This window comes from Thermobia domestica, chromosome 8, assembly GCF_964235325.1.
Source record: "Thermobia domestica chromosome 8, izTheDome1.hap1.1, whole genome shotgun sequence".
NCBI lineage: Eukaryota > Metazoa > Arthropoda > Insecta > Zygentoma > Lepismatidae > Thermobia > Thermobia domestica.
This window is the reverse complement of record NC_137461.1, coordinates 242422597-242443076: the sequence shown is the minus strand read 5'-3', so window position 1 is coordinate 242443076 and position 20480 is coordinate 242422597. Positions and strand designations below refer to the sequence as shown.

Here is a 20480-nt window from a genome sequence, read left to right as displayed (position 1 = left end):
TGTATATGTAATCTTGTTATTTGCTCATACCTTCCTGGAGTCGATATAACCTCACGAATTTTTGGTATTGGGAAAAAGTCATTTTTTTCAAAAATTAACGAAAATATTCTTTTCCGTGAGTGTTCAGAGATCTTCTGTTCTCCAAACACAGATTCTGAACCTGGGGAAGGTACGGTACCGGATGTAATGTAATGTTAGTTTTGTTCAATTGGAAACAGCGCGACAGATTGGAATAATTGCGGTATAGCTACCGTTGCAAAAATAAATAAAAATAAAAATAAAAATAAAAATAAAAATAAAAATAAAAATAAAAATAAAAATAAAAATAAAAATAAAAATAAAAATAAAAATAAAACGCAGATGCTTCAGCCAAAATGAAACTCACAAAGAACTTACTTTCAGATTACAACAATGATGGGTCTTATTTTAAAAAAATGTATTCTACTACCTGAGGCTGGCTTAATGAAGAGGACTAGTAACCTTCCCCTGACATCCATTTGAAAATAGTTTATTGCATCTGTAAAGGCGGATGTATCGCTTAGATATAATTATTAGAAACATGGTCTTCATTGCACTGCAATGTGTGGTTCTTACTATGATGAAAATGTGAAAACATTGAGCATACGCTACTTACAGAAGAGGAGGAAATTTAGGAAGATGCTAAGGAAGAATGTGTAAATATGTAACAGAAATTTCGTTATGAATCATTCTTTCTTCTGACATTAAGAGAAAATACGACAAAAAATGTTTACTCATGAACAATACATGTTGTGTATTATGAAAAAAAAAAAAACAAGTCAGTGTTACACATGCAATGAATTTAATTTCTTACTATTTTTTTTTTTTTTTTTTTTTTTTTTTTTTTTGCAATTATCATATTGTAAAGATTACAGTTAGTAACAATAATTTTCGTGAAATACCAGCCACCTTTTACATCATAATTAAACACTTTGTGATACTTTAATCTTGGCTAACTTTCTGTATGTTGTACTTTCATTCTTTTTTTTTTCGAATAAACCAATAAACTGTATTCATGAAACTTTTTGGGGTCGGAACTCAAATTTACTGGACTATAAACAAGACCTAATACAGTTTGTATTGCAAAAATTGACGCCAGGGGTCATGGGAAGAGTTATATCTCCAAGTTGGTAAATTAGAGAGTAAACTGATTCATTTGGAGAAGAAGAAGATTTTAGGGTAACATAAGAGCAAACCATTTCAACTGTACACCGTGGGATGATATTGAAGTAGTTACGAGAGTTACTTCAAGTAATTGATATTTCAAGAGTAGCATCAAGGAAGGTATTGGGATAATTAAGCGCGTTATTGAGCAATTACAGAGGTTATTAATCAGGCAAGATTTTTGAAAAGTTATGAGAGCAGTTGAGCATGTACGTTGCTATAGAGTTTTATTGTTTATATTGAATTAATTTGAGAATTAATAATTCTTTTTATTAATTGAGACTGTAGGTAGAGTATAGGCGGAACATCAATAGAGAAAATGACCTAATCGAACTGTGTTGTGAATGCATTGCGTTATTTGTATTTTTGAATCGTTAACACTCGGCACTAACAACCGATATAGAAAAAATATCATACATATATTCAGTAATAAGATATTGACAAGTGCGTTAGCAAGTATTTCCACTCATCAACACTTTCTTGCGTAACAGATTGTCAATGATTTTTTGACTAGGAGCTGGTGTGGGAGAAAGCTCAGGTGCGTATCATTTTGTATAAGTAACGGTTTATTGCGTAACACATTATTAATAATTATCTCTTGGTTAAGATGTTGGAACTATGAGTAAAAATACTGAGTCTAATACTGTTAGAAATGCATATTATTTTGTAAAAGAGATATTACTAACTGACAAATTTTACAGTATTTAGCAGATAGATTTTCGCTGCAGAACGAATGGCACCATAGGTGTCTCTGTTTTGAAAAAGTAGATAAAAAATCAGGATTTCGGCTTAAAGAACCAAATAGGTCTAGATGCTATATGAATATCCACATTTACACTTAAGTTAAAAAGTTAATCTGTGCTTTTAAAGTTAACTTCTGTATGCGGTACTTAATACATTATTATATTCAGTAGTAAATTGCATTTTTGAGATTTGCCTTCTCTTCTTGAGGAGATTGCAATCAAGAATTTTCCATATTATGGATGACACACAAATGAGCCACTGCCTATTTTCACTCCCAGAGGCAAAATTAACCTTTAGTAGCTTTGGGCGCCATCTTTGTTGCATATTAATTAAATTTGTGTCCCGGGTTTAGAACTGCTTGACGTCTCTGGAGAGCAATATCTTTATTACTTTCCAATGTTCCTAGATGCAAGGCCATCATGTTAGTGAATGGTACACAGCCACACACAAAGTCCTGTATAGCGGACTTCAGGTTATGGATTCTATGTTCTTTTTTTTTTTTTTTTTTTTTTACGTGGAATCCAAATTTTTAAACTCCAGAACGATTGACACTGCTAAATTTTTTTGTGGGCGAACAACTTAAGCGAATTTTGGATAGGGGGGGGGGATACACACGTAATAAATATGTCTTTCCGAGGAAAATCTTTCAGGATTACAGACATATGATCAATGTGAAAATATCGTATTGATAAAATTTCTAATCGATGCTCCGAATAATATTATGATGAATCTTAAGTTTGCTTCTATGAATTTCAAGATTGTTTCTATGAATTTCAGATGGTTGACCTCAAAATGAAACTCTATAACTAGCTATATGTTCTTCCTTCATGTTTTTGCTACCAGGAGACCTCCACGTGGTGACGGCGTGCAACAGCTTTTGTCTGGCAGAGTTCCTGGGTTAAGAAACTATGCCGTCATGACGAAAACAGGTAAGGTATTTACGATACAGGGAATCGGAAACCCAGCATCCACGGCTAGTTAGGTTCAGCAAGCGCGCCCGCAGGAATCATCATGTGATCGGAACTCCTCAGTAGTAAGTCACTTGGCTACTGGATAGTTTAATACTTCAAGAAGTAATAGTACACAGGCCCGTATCCACAGGGGACTAGCCCCCCCCCCCTAAACTTTGGTTGCCCCCCCTAAAAGTTTCAGGGTAGGCTTACAAATAAACTATAATATGGTGATGAAGTATAATATGATTGGGTCGCCCCCCCCCCAAATTTTTGGGCTGGCTACGGGCCTGATAGTACATCGTCATGTCCTTCTCATAAATATGAAGGAAACAAATTCACCCTTATGTTGCGACAAATGTGAGGTTAGGAAAAATAGGAAGACTTTTACCAATGGGCTGGAAGCCATTTACAAGAAATGTTACAATCTATAAGTAGACATTGCAGACGTCAGTTATGCACCTAATGTAATATGTCATTCTTGTAGGGTTAGCTGCAGCTTTGGTCCACCAGTATACTAACCAAAACGAAATCCGAAATTGATTTTGCCTGTGAGATCCATAAATTCAAGTAGTAAAGAGGAGTGTCCCTTCTGTACCATTGAGATGAGCTTGAAAAAGTCGAAATCGTACATCGATTCCAGCCAAATTTTGTGGAATAAAAAGACAGAGAAGAAGTGTTTGAACCTCGGAAATTGTTTCAGGAACATGCACAGGAAATCTTAGGAGGATCATCGTTATTGGATGAAGGGATGAATGTCGCTGAAATTGAGAGCGAGAATACATTTATGGATTAGGGAACAGATGATGAATATGAATGTGAAGCTGACTACTAATTGCAGTGAAGTCACCAAAGCGGAGATGGTGACTTTAGAATTTCAGAATTAAGAACTCCTGAACTATTTTATCAGAGGACTTGAATAATACGATTAGAAATTTCGGTTTTCCCGAAGATAGTGCAGAATTACTCTCCTCGATATTGATAGGTAATAATCTATTAGATAAAGGTGTCAAAGTATGTGTATCTCGAATGAGAGAGGAACATTCCAGACAACTCTTCAAAAATGAGGATTCCATAGTGTAGTCTTCAGATATTCAAGGGTTGGTGGATTCTTTGAAGCCGAATATTTATAGAAATAAAGACGGGAGATTAGTTACAGATTTTTCGAAGACAAGCTTGAAAGCAGTATTATTACATAATATAAATATATACATCCCTGTTCCGGTCGGCTATTCCAAAATCCATAAAGAAGAATATGACAGCTTGAAACTGTTATTCCATAAGTTGAAATATGATCAACAAGAAAGATTTGTGTGTACAGATTTGGAAATTCTGGCTAGCCAAAGCTACCAAACACGATTGTCAGGCTACTCAAACAAAGCTCTTGTTTGCGGATTATATTATTTCCGCCGTAGGTTTCAAGGTTCTTCATCGCCTAAGTCGGATCTAGCACTGAAAAATACCTCTAAATATCATTTTTTGATACACTCAATCATGATTGATCCTTGCAAATCATATTTATTACGTGCGTATCCTTCCTATCCAAGATCGCTCAAGTTTTTCGACCATAATAAATAATTTTGACACGGCCAATCGTTTTGGGGTTTCAAAATTTGGATTCGGCGAAATAAATGCATTTAATCCATACCCTGCGATCCGCTAAACAGAACTTTGTGTGTGTGTGGCAGCCTAATGTCTATTAGCTTTGCATAAACCCCACTTAAATACAGATTATAAGAAGTTGTACTTCTTGTTATATCTTTAAATTATTTTCTCGTTTCAAATCATTACAAAACGGAATTTCTCGAACATAATATCTTGTTTTATTGAAGCCATTGACGCAGCAAAAACACCACATCCCAAGGATTACCAACTAGGAGCGTAATTTTAGATGCTGTTTGGGGAGAAAAGATTCTCAACCGACAAACGTTTTAAGTTCTTCATTAGTACATTAGTGAACATTTTATTAGAATATATGTATTTCTCAAAATCAAGGGAAAAACAATTGTCTCTGCCATCTCTAAGTGACAGCACTGTGGCAATCCTTTTTCAAAATCAAGGGAAAAATAATTGTCTCTGCCATCTCTAAGTGACAGCAATGTGGCAATCCTTTTTCAAATTCAAGGGGAAAACAATTGTCTCTGCCATCTCTATGTGACAGCACTGTGGCAATTCTTTTTTAGGATTTAGAGCTACTTGTTATTTCAGAAGTCAGTGGCAATCTACTTATTTGTTTACTAAGGAATCAGAAACTAACTTTGATTGATGCAAATAGTATGTCGAGGACCACGAATTTCCGGTTGAGATCGTATACACATATCAAATAATGTTACAAATGAGCGAGTTGGTTGATAGCGAGAACAGAAACATGAAACAGAAAAAAGAAGAATGTATGGAATAGTACGTAAAAGCAACATTCATTTTTATCACTGAGTCTGTTATTGTTAAACTGTACCTAACGTTTCAGTTCAAATCTTTGGTTTGAGATTTTGAGTTTTAATCTCTACACCCCAAGGAGAACGCCGGATTTACACTGTATAATATATACCCAAAAAATATATTATTTTTGAAAACTGGAAAATATGTTTACATACTTGCATTAGGTAAATGCTCCGATTTAAGAATGGAAAATAATGTCTCTCATATATCCTCCATGACTTGCTGTAGAGCACCACACTTTCTTGGTGAAATTCACTACATATATATGCTCGTCGAGGTAGATAACGACACGTTATATTTCCTCCTTAAGTTCTTGCATCGTTCCGGGTTTGTTTACGAAAACCAATATTTCAAGAACTCCCAAAGAAAATAGTCAAAAGGAGTAACGCCACATGTACTTCCTGGCTGATTCTGATCACTGTTGCGTGCGAGTACTCAGCCCAGTAAATAAACAAAAAAAAATGTACCATGGGAGGAGTGGGATGTAGGGTCATTTTGTTGAAACCAAATACGTTCAATATCAATTCCTGTCAAATGTGTCAAGAAAGAAAACTTGTAGCCATATTGCGGTACTGTTCCACATTAATGAAACGGTATCTCCAAGCTTGTCTTCAGAGAAGTATCACTCCACCAACCGAAAATCCACATCATTCAGTAACTCCCAGAGTTTACTTTGTTGACGACACCGTTCAGATAAAAAAGTATGTTTCGTCACCAAACATTACGTTTCTTACAAAATCATCAACCCCAAAAACTCATTCGACAAAATTTCTCTTTTGAAAATGAGCATTTGCTGTTAGTTCGTGAATAAGCTAAAATTTTATACGAATGAATGAGCAAATCTGCCGTGAGAATAGGATGTTAGGAACCTTGTGAAATGCTTATATCTTGTGAACGACACTCAACATATTTTTTAAGAATAGCAGCAACACTGTTACGCACATTAGCGGTGTGTTTAACAGACCGGATGGATGGAGAACTTTGTTAATTAATATCTGTTATCGAGCCTGTGCCCTCAAATTATTGTTTCATTAGGTGCAACATCATATCTAAAGATTGACAAAGCTTTCTGACCGTCAATAGTACACACCTATAGGTATTTGTCATTTCCAAATAGCCGATGCCTGATACAAGACTTTAGAAACAGTGAAAATAAGAAGAACTGTTTTTTTCTCAACGCAAACTTCCCTACTTGCTTCATGTTCTATCCGTGCAGTTAAATAAAAAGGAGAGCAACATACTGTGTTAATTATACCACTCAAGCAATCACAAGTTAAAATCCAACAGATTTAAAAATTGAACAAAACTGGTTTTCACTTGTCAGTGATATTAACAGTGAAAGAATTATTTCCCCCATTGCATGTATATTCTATCCAGAGTATTAGATTACATAATTTCTTCCCATCTTATGTCTTAATGGTCATGCAGTGTACGAATTAGAAATATCCAGAAAGTCAGGGTTTAAATATCCTTTTTCTTCTACCGTACGTCCTGGAAGACATAACAATTAGAATAGCAATAAAAATAACAAATTGTCATAAGTTTAACAGGGGATGCTTACAAGGGCGTCGATTTCTCTGTAAATTTGGGGGGGCTGGGCATTCAGATGCAGAAGGTATATATATATGAGGATTTTAAGACAAATTGCATTCAAATTATGCAAAATATTGTATATTCATAAATACAATAGGGGTCCCGACATAAGCTTTGGGGGGACCCGGGCCCCCCAGGATCGGCGCCCTTGGACACTTATAACTGACCTGGCCACATGTACATGTAGCTGACCTGACCTTGCTTTTTTATTTTTGGTTAAATACTTTGCAAACTGTGCTAATGGGCAGTGTTTATAGGAGTTGAAGATGGTGCTCCGAGTTCGCTTTAAACGCTGTGTGCAAAATGAGGGAACTGCGGTGTTGCCATGTCACCCTACAGAAGATGAGATGTATTTATCACCTCCTCGTCTGCTAAACCATATTCCAATACTACATGGCAACGTCGCCTCACACCTTCGTTTCATTCTTCTTGATCACATGCCATGTATTTCTTCCACGCTCTAAAAATACAAAACTCCTATGAATTAGCGAATTTTTGAAGTTTGATTATCCGATTATTATTATTATTATTATTATTATTATTATTATTAATAATAATAATAATAATAATAATAATAATAATAATAATAATAATAATAATAATAATAATAATAATAATAATAATGGAGATCATGGATCGGTTAGGAGGCGCTCAAGTAACCCTTTGAGTGTGGATAGGAGCAAGATTATACCACATCATTTCTGCTCATGAACAGTGACGTAGCACGCAAAAAACTAGTGGGGGTCATTATTTCTGAAGCAAGTTGATCATTTAAAATTAATTTTTAATCTTTCAACCTTGGATAAAATCAAATGCCAGTATTCTAGCTACTGCTTTGGTTAAATCGATTTTTCAACCCCTTTAACATTTCAGCGTCGCGTCGCATTTGCAGGGAAATTTTAAGCATTTTTGGACATTCCTGGAAATAGACTTCTCTTATCAATATGTGTAAAATAAATGGAGAGTATTCATTTGATGGGGAGGATGGCACCATTCTAATGAGGAGGAGTGTGATGAAATTTTGTAATAAGAACAGCAGAGAGACATTTCCTCTGCACGAAATAACGAGAAAGGACAACAACCTATCACTATACTCATCTGGATTTGTCATCATTGTTAATTGGATATAAAGAGACCAAAAAATGTACAATAATAGTACTTAAATGCAATAAAACTAAGAACTACATTAAAACTAAAACTCAGTTATTGCTTGTATTTGCTCTTCAAATATTTCCAAATACATAATGATTTACGATGATTGAAAATTGTAATAATAATAATAATAATAACAATTAGAATAGCAATAAAAATAACAACAAATGTTAATAATAATAATAATAATAATAATAATAATAATATATGAGTTCAGATACGCTGATATTTGAGTTTCAACCAATCATAATCACTGTACTCAGTTTTCCTCACATTCCCTATATGTATCACATAGTCATGTTGTACGAAGTTTCTACTTACTTGGTATCCAAGACTTCGAGGTTTGACAAACCTAACAAACTGACACCTTTTAATCTGATTGATAATGCAGTAGCTCCATTACCAGTTGAACCAAAGGCCAATTCTTGAACCATCAAAGGATCAATGGGACGTACCATGTATTTCGGATCACCTGAAATTTAAAAATAATGTATTAAATTAATGCAATAGAGTCACTGGGGGTGAAGTCGGTGTATTAAGGATAAAATGCACTACACTGTGCTTATGCAGATAGTTATTTGAAAATTAAAACTCATGCTAGATACAGTGAACCTTTTACTATAAACTCAATGGAAATGGACGTACAAGTGTGAAACAATAAAGTGAGGAAAGAGAGAAAAAGAAAAGTCGGCGACTTACCCGCTTCACCCCGTTTGTGGGGGTGAAGTCGGTAGGTGCATGGGGTGAACTGGGTACATGTTTGTTACTAATCATATGTTCTACTAGGCACCACTACTTCGTCATAAACCATTATATCTCCCTACATCATCGCTAGAAATTTTCCACCTTCAAGCACACTTTCAATTCAACATTGTCTGTACACAAAGTTCCACTACAAACATTCAGTTTAACATTTTCCACAAACAAACTGTTTTTTATAAAAAGCACGGACACAATGTTCGTGATACCAGGTGTCGCAACTTTGGCACTGTATCCACTCCAACAATTTGGTACATGTCTCTTTGCTGTATGGTCGTCCACAAAACCCACAGATGTTTCTGTTTTCAGCAAAATCGGCAGTACGTGCCCCATTGTCTTGAGTACTTGCCACCGCCAACGGAAGATACCTAGGTGTAGGTCTATGTGCAAACTTACCTCGTTGCCTTGTCAGCTGTGAAATATGATCGGGGGAAGTAAGTATTTCCGTGCCCTGCCTGGCTCTTTTCCCTGTCTTGTGTGAAGCTCTCTTTGCAGGAGAAGGCAGACTCTCCCGCACTCCAAGCGTGACCTCTGATTCCTGTCTTGTCGGTTGCTCATTGTCTAGCCTTCTTTCTTCATGAGACGCGTTAGTTACAGACACGTCGATAATTTTGTCATCACTAATGGCCAGTCTGTTCAATGGAAATATGCCAGTAGCTGTAAAACCTGCTACACCATTTCCCACTGTGGCAGCTTTCCCCCATGCCTGGTTCAGTAGCTGACCGAACTGCATTTTTGTTAGTGATCTTCCTGGGTTTGAGAATACCCACTGGTTGCAAGCTTGTTTAAAGAATAAACTAAAAGGGCGAAAGACAGCTTTGTCTAATGGTTGTAAAGCATGGGTCGTGTGACTCGGAAGACACAGAGCTGTGATTTCGTGTTCAAGGCAGTACTCTAGTACTTCCAACGACATTGTGTGGGCTGCATGGCCATCCATGAGATGTAAACAAGGCCCCTTTGGCTTGTGTTTGACGAAGTGTTTTAGCCACTCTAGAAACGCAACGTCGTTGACGTAACCAGAATCCGTCATTAGCACTTCGGAGCCTGGTGGTAAGCCATCACGATATTCGTTCTTTAATCGTTTCCCTTTGAAAATCACAAACGGTGGGAGAAACATACCCGTAGCATTGCAGCACGTAATCACTGTTACGTTTTCCTCCCTTTCTTTGGATGTAAGCGACACAACATCACGTTGCCCTTTTCTAGCGACGACTGCGTCTGGAGGCTCGTTGTTCAGAAGCAATCCAGTCTCATCTACATTGAACACATTTGCACCCTTATCTTGAAGATTGAGTTCAATTAATACCCTTTCCAGCATATTGTAAAACTCATCCAGTCTTTCCCGTGTTAAACCAGAAACCCGAGCTTGCAATATGCCAACAGGTGTCCATATGGAAAGCTCTGGGTGGCGACGCATAAAGCTGTGAAACCAGTCATACCCTGCTCCACGGCGCGCTTTGTTAAACGGGTGATCTATTTGCAACCATTCAGCATAACGAAAGGCTGCCCTACGAACGTCACCTGGTGTAACTGGGAATTCCCTCTGTGCCAATCTTTGTAATCGGTATGCTAGAGCATCTTAAGGCCAAGTTAGGTTCAAACACAGCTACAACAAATATTGTATTTATTTTCATTCTGAATGTTCATTTTACAAGCATGGAAAAGACGTACCGACTTCACCCCACACAACAGTACCGACTTCGCCCCACATAGGCTACTCCGTTGTTTCTCTGCCAAATTACTATTAGTTCATAAAGCATCAAGACAACAAGTATGTACTCTCTACACAGAAACCTTATCTTACCTCACGAAAAAATGCGCAAGTCAAAACTACACGTGCAACTCATTATACACCTTAGGTTCTCCAGAACGAAACTTATAATAGCAAGAATAAACGGCATGAGTGACTCACCTTCCACATAAAGAAGTCTCGTGGTATGCTCGTTCTGCGATCCAATTTCCTTCTTCTCACCCTCGCTCATACAGCATGACTAACTGTTCCGAAAACAAACCTTTCTTCCTTCACTCGCCTCAACACGATGTTGTCAGTTCGTCATACCTTACACACTACCGACTTCACCCGACTACCGACTTCACCCCCAATGACTCTATTCTTTATGGTCTTAAATCAATCAAAGACTTCGGTTTTACCAAACTCCTTTATAGGAGGGCAAGGGCGCCCATGTTGTGATTCCAAGGGGGGGGCAAGTATAAGCAACATTTCAAATATAGTATGAAATTTTGATGTAACTATTCTAAAAATTCTATTGAGTTTCCGATATTCCAAAGTACAATTTCCTCTAGGGGGGGCAAGCGCCCCACCTTGCCCCCCGGATGGGCGCCCTTGTACGAGGGTATGTCAAAAATTATCTGCAATGTAGCTTTACCTTTTCTTATAATGTCCATGCTGACCTCTCTCCTCATTTATTTTATTGTTATGCTGTTGTGGTCATGCTATAAAAGTTTGATCCTAATTTCTCCATTTGTTTTTTTTTTTTTTTTTTTTTTAAGATAGCTTATGCCCACTCTATTAAAAGTTTGCACTAAAGAGGAATGTGACTTTGTGAAACCCAAGTCTGTTTGTGGGTGATTTCATACGCAGAACCATGACTAATTTCCAGACGATGTAGCACTTCATCAATGATCACTTGTCTGTCTAACAGACCTATGTCACATGCAAGCTCAATTTTGTCATTATTTGTGGCCGTAAATGGTCATCGGGCTCCTTCTCGTGCGTAACACCATGTTTCAAATTTTCAATTTATTCGTAGACACTCCGTTGCGGCAAGACTCTGCTTTAGTGTTGTGCCGGAAGTCCTTGATGAATTGCGGCCCTTGAAACAAATTCCGATCACAAAAACCGGATCACTGCTCGTTATTCCTCTTTGGTACAAACTTCTAATGGAGTGGCCGTGATCTACTTGCAACAAAAGGAAGACAAATGGAGAAACTAGGATCAAACTTTCACAGCGTGACCACAAACAGCATAACAATAGAGTAAACGAGGACAGAGGTCAGCATCAACAATATAAGAAAAGTTATAGCTACATTGCGGATAATTTTTGACTTACTTTCATATATTTACCCTTCCTGTCCATGTGTCCGTCCGTCTGAGAGTCAAGAAATCTCAAGATCTAGCTATTTGATGCAGCATTAATTTTGAAAAGGATATAGAAAAATGAAAAGAAATCTTTAAGTTTTACGTCCCACGGTTATGCCGGTTAGGCTAAAGGAGACGGTGATAATGAAAGATGAGTGAAATGGTGGAATGAAGAAAGTGGGAGGAAACGGGAGAACCCCGAGAAAACCCACGAGCACGGTGTTTGTCCACCACAAAGTTCACTTGGCGGAGGCTGGGATCGAACCCGGGACCCCAAGCACCAGAGGTGAACGCTCTACCACTGAGCCACCGCGCCCCCCGAAAAGGATATAGAAAGTCAAAGGCTAGGAATGGGGTTCGTTAGTGGAGGTGATATTCAAACTGGAAGTGGTAGAAACCAACCATTTCCGGTTTATCCTTGATCGTTATAAAGCAAAAACGATATTAAATATCGAGGTCTTTTGCAATCGATTATGCGTCCCAAGAATATTTGTCATTCCCATCCTTAACTCTCTACTAAACCTGGAAGTGATAGAAATTCAATCAAACTTCCACTTTAGGTATTGATATACAGGACTATCTCGGTAGAGTAATAGTCCCGGAAGTAGGAACTAAACACACGGTTCAGATTGACTGGCGTTACCCGTTTCTTGCCACGTAGCATACATATAGCGGAAATCAAACGCTAGTGTTGGCCCTCCTGGCCAAGTGTAGCACTCCCGGCTGGTCTAGTGGCTAGCACGTGCGCCTTTGGTGTACGGACTGCCGGGTTCGATACCCGTTGGAAGAGCCTTTGAGCGTCCTCGATGTTTTTGTGTTCCTGTAGTTCAATGCGAGAAAAGCAAGTAAAGTTCGTAATAAGTAGTTGAAGTAAGTTACTGAGACACGTTCGGTGAGTCAGTTAACTATTTTTTTTTATTTAAAAAAAGCGTACTGGCGCTACGGCCATGTAACGGAAATCACTTTAGATGTGGGTTCAAACCCGGCCTAAGGAAATCTTTTTTTATTTTTTTAAATTTTCATAACCCTTTTTTCATTAAAATAAGGTGAAAATAATACTAAAAAAGTGATTTACTTATTTTGTGCAGATAAGTAGTAGTAGTAGTAAGAGAAGGAGTAAGAGTACGAGTAGGAGTTGGAGTAGTACCAGGAGGAGAAGTAGCAGTAGGAGTAGGAGTAGGAGTAGGAACGGGTTAGAAGCCCCGCAGGGCTCGTTTTGTTTCACCTTGGCTCCCATGATATAAATTTTTCCATTTGTCTTCTTTTTGTTGAAGATAGCTTATGGCCACTCCATTAGAAGTTTGCGCTAAAGAGGAATGTCATTTTGTGAAACTCAAGTCTGTTTGTAGGGGATTTCGTACGCAGAACCATGACTAATTTCCAGACGATGTGCCACTTCATCAGTGACCACTCGTCTGTCTAACAGACCTATGTCACATGCAAGTTCATTGTTGTCATCATTTGTTTCCGTAAATGGTCGTCCGTCTTCTTCTCGTGTGTAACACCGTGTTTCAATTTTTCAATTTATTCATTGACACTCCGTTGCAGCAAGACTGTGCTTTTGTGTTGTGCCGGAAGTCCTTGATGAATTACGACCCTTGATACACCTTCCGATCACAAAAAACGGATCAATGTTCATAATTCCTCTATAGTGCAAAGTCCTAATGGAGTAGCCGTGATCTACTTGAAACAAAAGGAAGACAAACGGAAGAATTAGGATCAAACTAAAGTAGTACGAAAAAACTTACTTTCGGTAGTATTATACTCCCGAGCGGGTCGTTGATTTATATAGAACGTAAACAATGAAGGATAGGGAAAAGCTGTAGTTTTTGAAACCGATTTAGCGTTTTGAGATTAGCGTCATCTTTTATCTTTAAATTTAAAAATATTGTAATCGATGTTTTCAGCATATACTCGGTTATATGAAAGTTATACACCCCATCCATAGATGGTAACACTAGACATGCTTTTCTCTCTCTCTCATCTTCGTAAGACTCTTAGTACCGTAAGCTTGCGAATTTGTCGTGGGAAACCCGGGTTCGATTCCCAGTGGGAGGTCATGTGGATCGGATTCCACGTTAATCAGTAGATCCACGTCTCATATAGTCTCGCTGCTCAAAGAAAGTTAAAATCAACTAAATTCAACTCAACCTCCTGGTCTTTCATCTCTTCCGAAAACAAAATCTATCTCGCTGGTCGTCGTCCTTTTATCCAATCAAGAAGTGATTGCGGTTGTAGATGAATCCTTTGCAGTACTTCCAATACTTCCGGAACACTATAGAGACGCGAAAATGTCTTTGGAAGACAGCTGGAGGGAATATATTGACATTAAAAGAGATTGTGTAGTGTTTTTTTTAAACGTAAATTATTGTTTTCACTATCAGGTCGAGAACTTTTCAAACAATCCAGTAAAACGTAATTTAATTTTTACATAGTAGGGCTATTGAAATAGATTTTTAAAAGGCGGTAGTTCATAAAAAACCTAAATTCCAATATTTGTTATTTTAACTTAGTCTAATAATAACTTATGTTTTACAACTTTAGGAAATTGTGTTGGAAACGAACACTTTATATAAGTGTTAATTCCTGATATAAATATGATTATTTTTATTTAATCTTACCATCTTTGATATTTGCAGCCAACTTGGTTCCAGCTCGCTTGACGCAATCATTCAAATTAGGATCGTTTCGAAAACATCGGTCAGTGTATTCGTATGCTAGAATATAAAATGGAAATGTTAATTTTGGATAAGTAGTTCTGAACAAACTTTAGACTAATTACAATTACACAGAAATAATACACTTAGATCAGATTCCTTATTAGATTTATATATACAGGGTGGAAGATAACCCCACTGAAAAACTTTGGGAGGTGATTCCTTATATGAAATGAAAGAAAAATGTTCTAATAAACATGGGTCGAAAAACGTCTCATTTCTGAGTTATGAACCGCTGAATATTCGAAAAATCACGTTTTAAAACTCCCTGACTTAGAAACTATAGAACCTATCCCAAACGGTTTAAGGAATTACATAGGAACTAGTATGCTCTCTATATCCATGTTTTACCATCCTCCGTTATCGGCGAAACGAACTGTAAAAAGGAAGTTGAGGTATAGGGATACTTCTTTAAGTACTAATGGTGCGTTCGTTTCGCTGGTACAAGTGAAATCTGAAACACTGATATTTAGATAGATTGCATACTAGTTCCTATTTAATTCCTTAAACAGTTCAGGATAGCTTCTGTATTTTCTAAGTCAGGGTGTTTTGAAACATGATATTTCGAATATTCGACGGTTCATAACTCCAAAAGGAGACGTTTTTCGACCCATGTTTATTAAAATTTTATCATATAAGGAATCACCTCAGAAAGTTTTAGGTGGAATTACCTTCCACCCTATAATATTTAATGACACAGTCAACCTTAAACTGTTTCCCAGTTCTCATAAAGAGCTATTGTTGGCAGATAAGATATATGGATAATGAATTGGTTTCTAGTATCATTATTTAAAACATTTTCTGATATAAATCTTTGACGTCCTAATTCAGTTATCTCTACAATTCCTTCTGTATACTAGTGAATATCGAAAATTTAAACCCCCACCGGGAACCAAAACTAGGGCTAAACAACAAAAAGAACATTTGTGATCTAATCATTTGGCTGTAGGACACTACCTCTACACATACGTATGTTCATTTGTTTCATCTGTTTTTGAAAAGCTATAATTTTAAATATTTATTAGATATAAATTCATTCCATTTATTGTTAATGTCACTATGGAAATGCAACAACAGCTTCATACTAAAATATTACTTTTGAAGAATTTTCGTTATTTTATAAGAGTTCATAATAATCATTAATATTTATTTATACCTAGACAAAAGGACTTACTTTAGTTTTAAAGCTTTCAATTGAAATTTAATGAAATTTTAGTTAAACGAATTACTGTAGACTTGAAGAGATGAAATCATCATCATCATCATATGTATTCTGCCTTTATTGGCAGGTCACTTGCCGCAGCTGAGAAGCTTCCATGCTCCATGATCCTCCGCTAACTTCTTCGTCTTCGCATATGATCTTTCTGTTTTTATATCATCCATTAATTGTAGTCTCCTTCGCCCCGTCACTCTCTTTCCCGATACCATACCTTCTAGGACGTCCCTCATGATACAATCTCTTCTTAGGCAATGTCCCAACCAGTTTCTCTTCCTCTTCCTAATAATATCTAAAAGTGTTCTTTTCTCACCCACCATTTCTAACACTCTCTCATTCGTTTTCCGCTCGACCCAACTAATTCTTTCCATTCTTCTCCACACCCACATTTCGAAGGCTTCCAGTCGATTTTCATCACCTTTACGTAATGTCCACGTTTCCGCCCCATATAGTGCAACACTCCACACGAAGCATTTTATGAGTCTTTTTCTCAACTCTTTCTACAAGGTCCCACAAAACAGACTTTTCTTCCTCCTAAAGGTTTCCTTCGCCATTCCTATCCTTGCTTTTATTTCACGTTCGCACTTCATGTTATTACTAAGAATACTACCCAGATATCGAAAACTATTCACTTGTTCTATTTTTTCCCCGCCTACTTTTATATTTGACACAGATCCCTTCGTTCCAATCACCATGGCTTTTGTCTTTCTAACATTTATTTTCATCCCATATTCTTCAAAGCCCTTTCTCATTTTTTCTAACATTTTATTGATTTTCTTTTCAGATTCTGCAACAAGCGCCATATCATCTGCAAATCTTATGCATCTAATCATTCTACCTCCTACCGAAATGCCATCATCATCATTCTAGATAGACATTAAATAGTGTTGGCGAGAGGCAGCATCCTTGTCGAACTCCCCTTCCAATTGCACTCTCTTCGGTCAGTTCTTCCCCTATCCTAACGCTTACTTGTTGGTTCATGTATAAGTTTCTTATAAGTCTTCTATCTTTCCATTCCAACCCTATCTTCGTTAGAACTCCCAACAACAATTCCCAAGTCACGCGGTCAAAAGCCTTTTCTAGATCAATAAATATAACATACACCTCTTTCCCTTTTTCTATAAATCTTTCACCGATCGCCCTTAATAATCCAATTGCATCTCTTGTGCCCTTGCCTCTTCTGAATCCGAACTGCTCCTCTTCAACTTCTTTATTTGTTCTTTCATATAACCTTCTGTTCAGTACTCGGAGCAGAATTTTAGCTGCATGAGATATGAGACTAATAGTTCTATAATCCTCACATCTCTTTGGGTTCGATTTCTTAGCCATCGGTATCATGATCGTTTTCAGAAAGTCTTTTGGCCATTCTCCTGTTTCATATATTTCATTGCATAGTCGGAACAATTCTTTCTTTCCCTTGTCTCCTATATTTTTAATGAATTCGATTGGTATGTTATCTATTCCAGTTGCCTTTCCATTCCTAATCTCGGATATAGCTTTTCAAACTCATCCCTAAGAATACTAAATCCTTTATCATCCTCGCCTACTTCATTTTCTACTTCAACATTTAGGCTACACGGTCTATCCCTACTCTCATATAAGTCTTCAATGTATTCTTTCCACCTTCCTATGACCTCATTTCTCTCGCTGACTACCTTCCCATTCTTATTTTCTACTGCCATCATAATACCCCCTTGTTTCCTCCGAAATTCCATAGATAAAGAGATGAAATAGTAACGGGAAATTGATGGAATAATGGAAATTGAAAAACGAAGAAGTATCTGGAGAGAACCCTTAAATATGATATCCAAACTTTTAATGCTCAAAGATGGGAAATGAGAAAATTATTAGCAGGTAATTCTAAAATATTTTCCATAAAATTCACTTAGTTTGTAGTTTCTAATGAAAACATTCCGAGACGTCCTTAAAACGATGTTTGTAATAGTATTTCTTTCGTACTTTGTAGGAAAGAATTTCCGATGCACTTGGAAATATTTTCTTTCCTTTAACCTTATCTAGATAAGGAAATTTGAAATATTTTCTTGAAACTTCATTCCCTTCGTTGTTTCTAGAGAGACTTCCAATACAACTTCAATTCCTTCGTATTTTCTAGAAGAAGCTTTTGAGATCCCAGACAACGAGTAAATGCTACTCCTAAATTCGTTAACTTTGCATTTTCTACAGAGGGATCATTTAAAATAATCTGAAGTAATTTATCTAACACTTTCCTCCCTTTGTTATATGTTGAGAAGGACTTTGCATATAACTAAGAAATATTTCCTAGAATCTCAATACTTTCGTGTTTTGTTGCACTAAGTATTAAAAGAAGCTAAAAATACCCAATGGAAGCAGCAGCCAGGCCCGGGGGTCAAGCCACCCCACTTATTTGTGTGTCAAAAATAATTTAGCTATTATTTATATATTTTTGAAAGTTTATAATAAACTTGTGATAGGTACTTTGGGTTCTGATGGCCCAACCGGTGTTTACCTTCTAGATCTGCGACTGAATGGAATTTCAATCCTTTGGTGCGCTTTAATGAAAAAGATCTTTTTCTAGTGAAGGACTTGACTGGCAAGTATGAAAAATATTTATAGGGAACGTCAATCTCTCCTAATTTCAAGAAGAATCTTATCCACACAGATAGCATTTTTTTTTTCCACTGAATCCCTTCGTGTCTATCACAGGAAGGAAATTTGTCTTATACTTTTGAAGTATTTTCCTGTAGTGTTATTCCCATTATTCTATCTAGAGATGGCTTCGTTGATAAGTGTAAATTGCTTCCCTAAATCTTCAATCCTAACACGAAATGTTGAAGGTAGTCAGAAAATATTACTTAAATATTTACTTCCTTCGTGCTTTTTTTAGTTGATTGAAACAGTTTAGTGTCAAATTCACGCCGATCCTACATCAGATGTAGATCTACAGTTTAACTTGGAATACAAACCACTGAAATCCATTCAAATTTCAAGAATCCCTTGAATGAATGTTTTTTTTTTTTTAATAAAACACACTTCAATTGGATTCATCGTCCTGAAATTAGTATACCAGCGGGATTGGAAATTTATTTTTACGTGGACTTATTATTTTTTTTAAATTCATTGGTTTAAATGGTGGTTTCTTTCGGATAAAGGCAGCTTCATTCTTAAGATAATGAAGTACGTACACGAACCATTAGTTTGTTGATAGAATATGTTACCAAGATTGTGAACATGCCCTATGCCATACTAGGCAGAGGTTGTCAGGCCAATTGTCTGTGGGATTGCAATATCAACAAAAACATGAGAAGATTATGTTTTAATGGTATAGATGAGATATTTGGAATCAATAGAAAGGGGATATGTTCCGCAGATATAAGCCAAATGTTTCAGTTAAAGAATTGTTTGAAAATGTAATTTCTCTCCTTTGGTAGTCTTACATAGTCTTCTTATATCCTCCGTGCAAATCGACTTTAGAAGGGCTTAACCGTATGAGTATAAATACAGTGTACCGTACTACTAAACTTCCACTAAATTGCACTGGGTTGCCACTGAAAAGGACGAATTGCATCTAACAGAGTCAGGTCATGGGCGTAGAAAGTGAATGCACGTGGGAGTGTCATGGTGAGTACGTAGTGAGCAGGCGCGTTAGTGGCGGTAGGTATGCGCTTAAACGAGGATGTTGAAATGGATGGTGTTTAATTTAAACATGTCACGGTGAAAGACAAGATAACAATGCAACAATCTAAATCATTTCATTTCTCCATTTCTCTTGTAAATATTTCTCTTGTATTTTTGAGTGTTTCTGGCTCACATCTGCGGAAAAAATCCCTATACAGTATATAAAGATATAAATTGAAAGACCTTAAAACAAGATTACTGACGATAATGTGTGCTTCATTATTTATAGTGAATGGTAATAGCTTTGATTCTAGTGCACTATCTGTTGGCTAATTAATATAATAAGAAAGAACTTCAATGTACTTCTTTAAATTCGTCTTCAATCAATCAAAAACTAATAGAATGTAAGGTAATTAGCGTGCCAGAGGAGCATTCTAAAACGTTTCTTTTAGTTTTGGGTTAATTTTATTTTACACTACGTACTTTCGCATTATTCACGATATAAACGTTTTTTTAATACATTCAGTTCGAAAATATTTTTTTTATCTTCATGTCTTTTACTACTACTATTTCAATAATTTGAATAAATATCTTATAATTCGAAGTATGAGTCATCTGAGATACATTTCGTGGAGATATATTCGGACCCTCGACCACACTAAGGACATTCTAATTAAAGTAAATAAATGTTTTACATGAAAAAGAGAATGTTCAAATTATAAATTTAAATTAGGATAGAAATAACAGCTTTCTAAGTGAAAAGTACGATTTCCTTCTTGAAACTAAAAAAAAGAAAGGAAGAAAAAGAAAAGAAAAAGAAAGAAAGGAAAAAAGCAACTCGTTTTTCAAAGGAGTAATATTTTTCTTGAAAGAGAATTTATTTTCTGTTTAGCTACTTAATGTTCTTAGGTAAACTTTTCCTTAATTTACAATGATAGCATGTATCTATTTACTACATTTATTTTATTTAATATGTCGGGCAAAAATGTAATTTTATCTGGCAATAGCCATAAGTTAGAAGAAGAAGTAAT

The 20480-nt window shown here is 36.4% G+C and overlaps 1 protein-coding gene across 1 annotated transcript in view; it reads right to left on the bottom strand.

The window, feature by feature from the left end:
* The window catches only part of LOC145691977 (protein takeout-like), a 40130-nt gene that overhangs the window by 15617 nt on the left and 4033 nt on the right, over positions 1-20480 (bottom strand). Inside the window, exons 2-3 of the mRNA XM_081767275.1 lie at positions 14541-14636; positions 8382-8532 (exon numbers count right to left, since the gene is read on the bottom strand). Of these exons, the coding sequence (XP_081623401.1) occupies positions 8382-8532; positions 14541-14636 (247 nt within the window). The remainder of the gene's footprint in view (positions 1-8381; positions 8533-14540; positions 14637-20480) is intronic.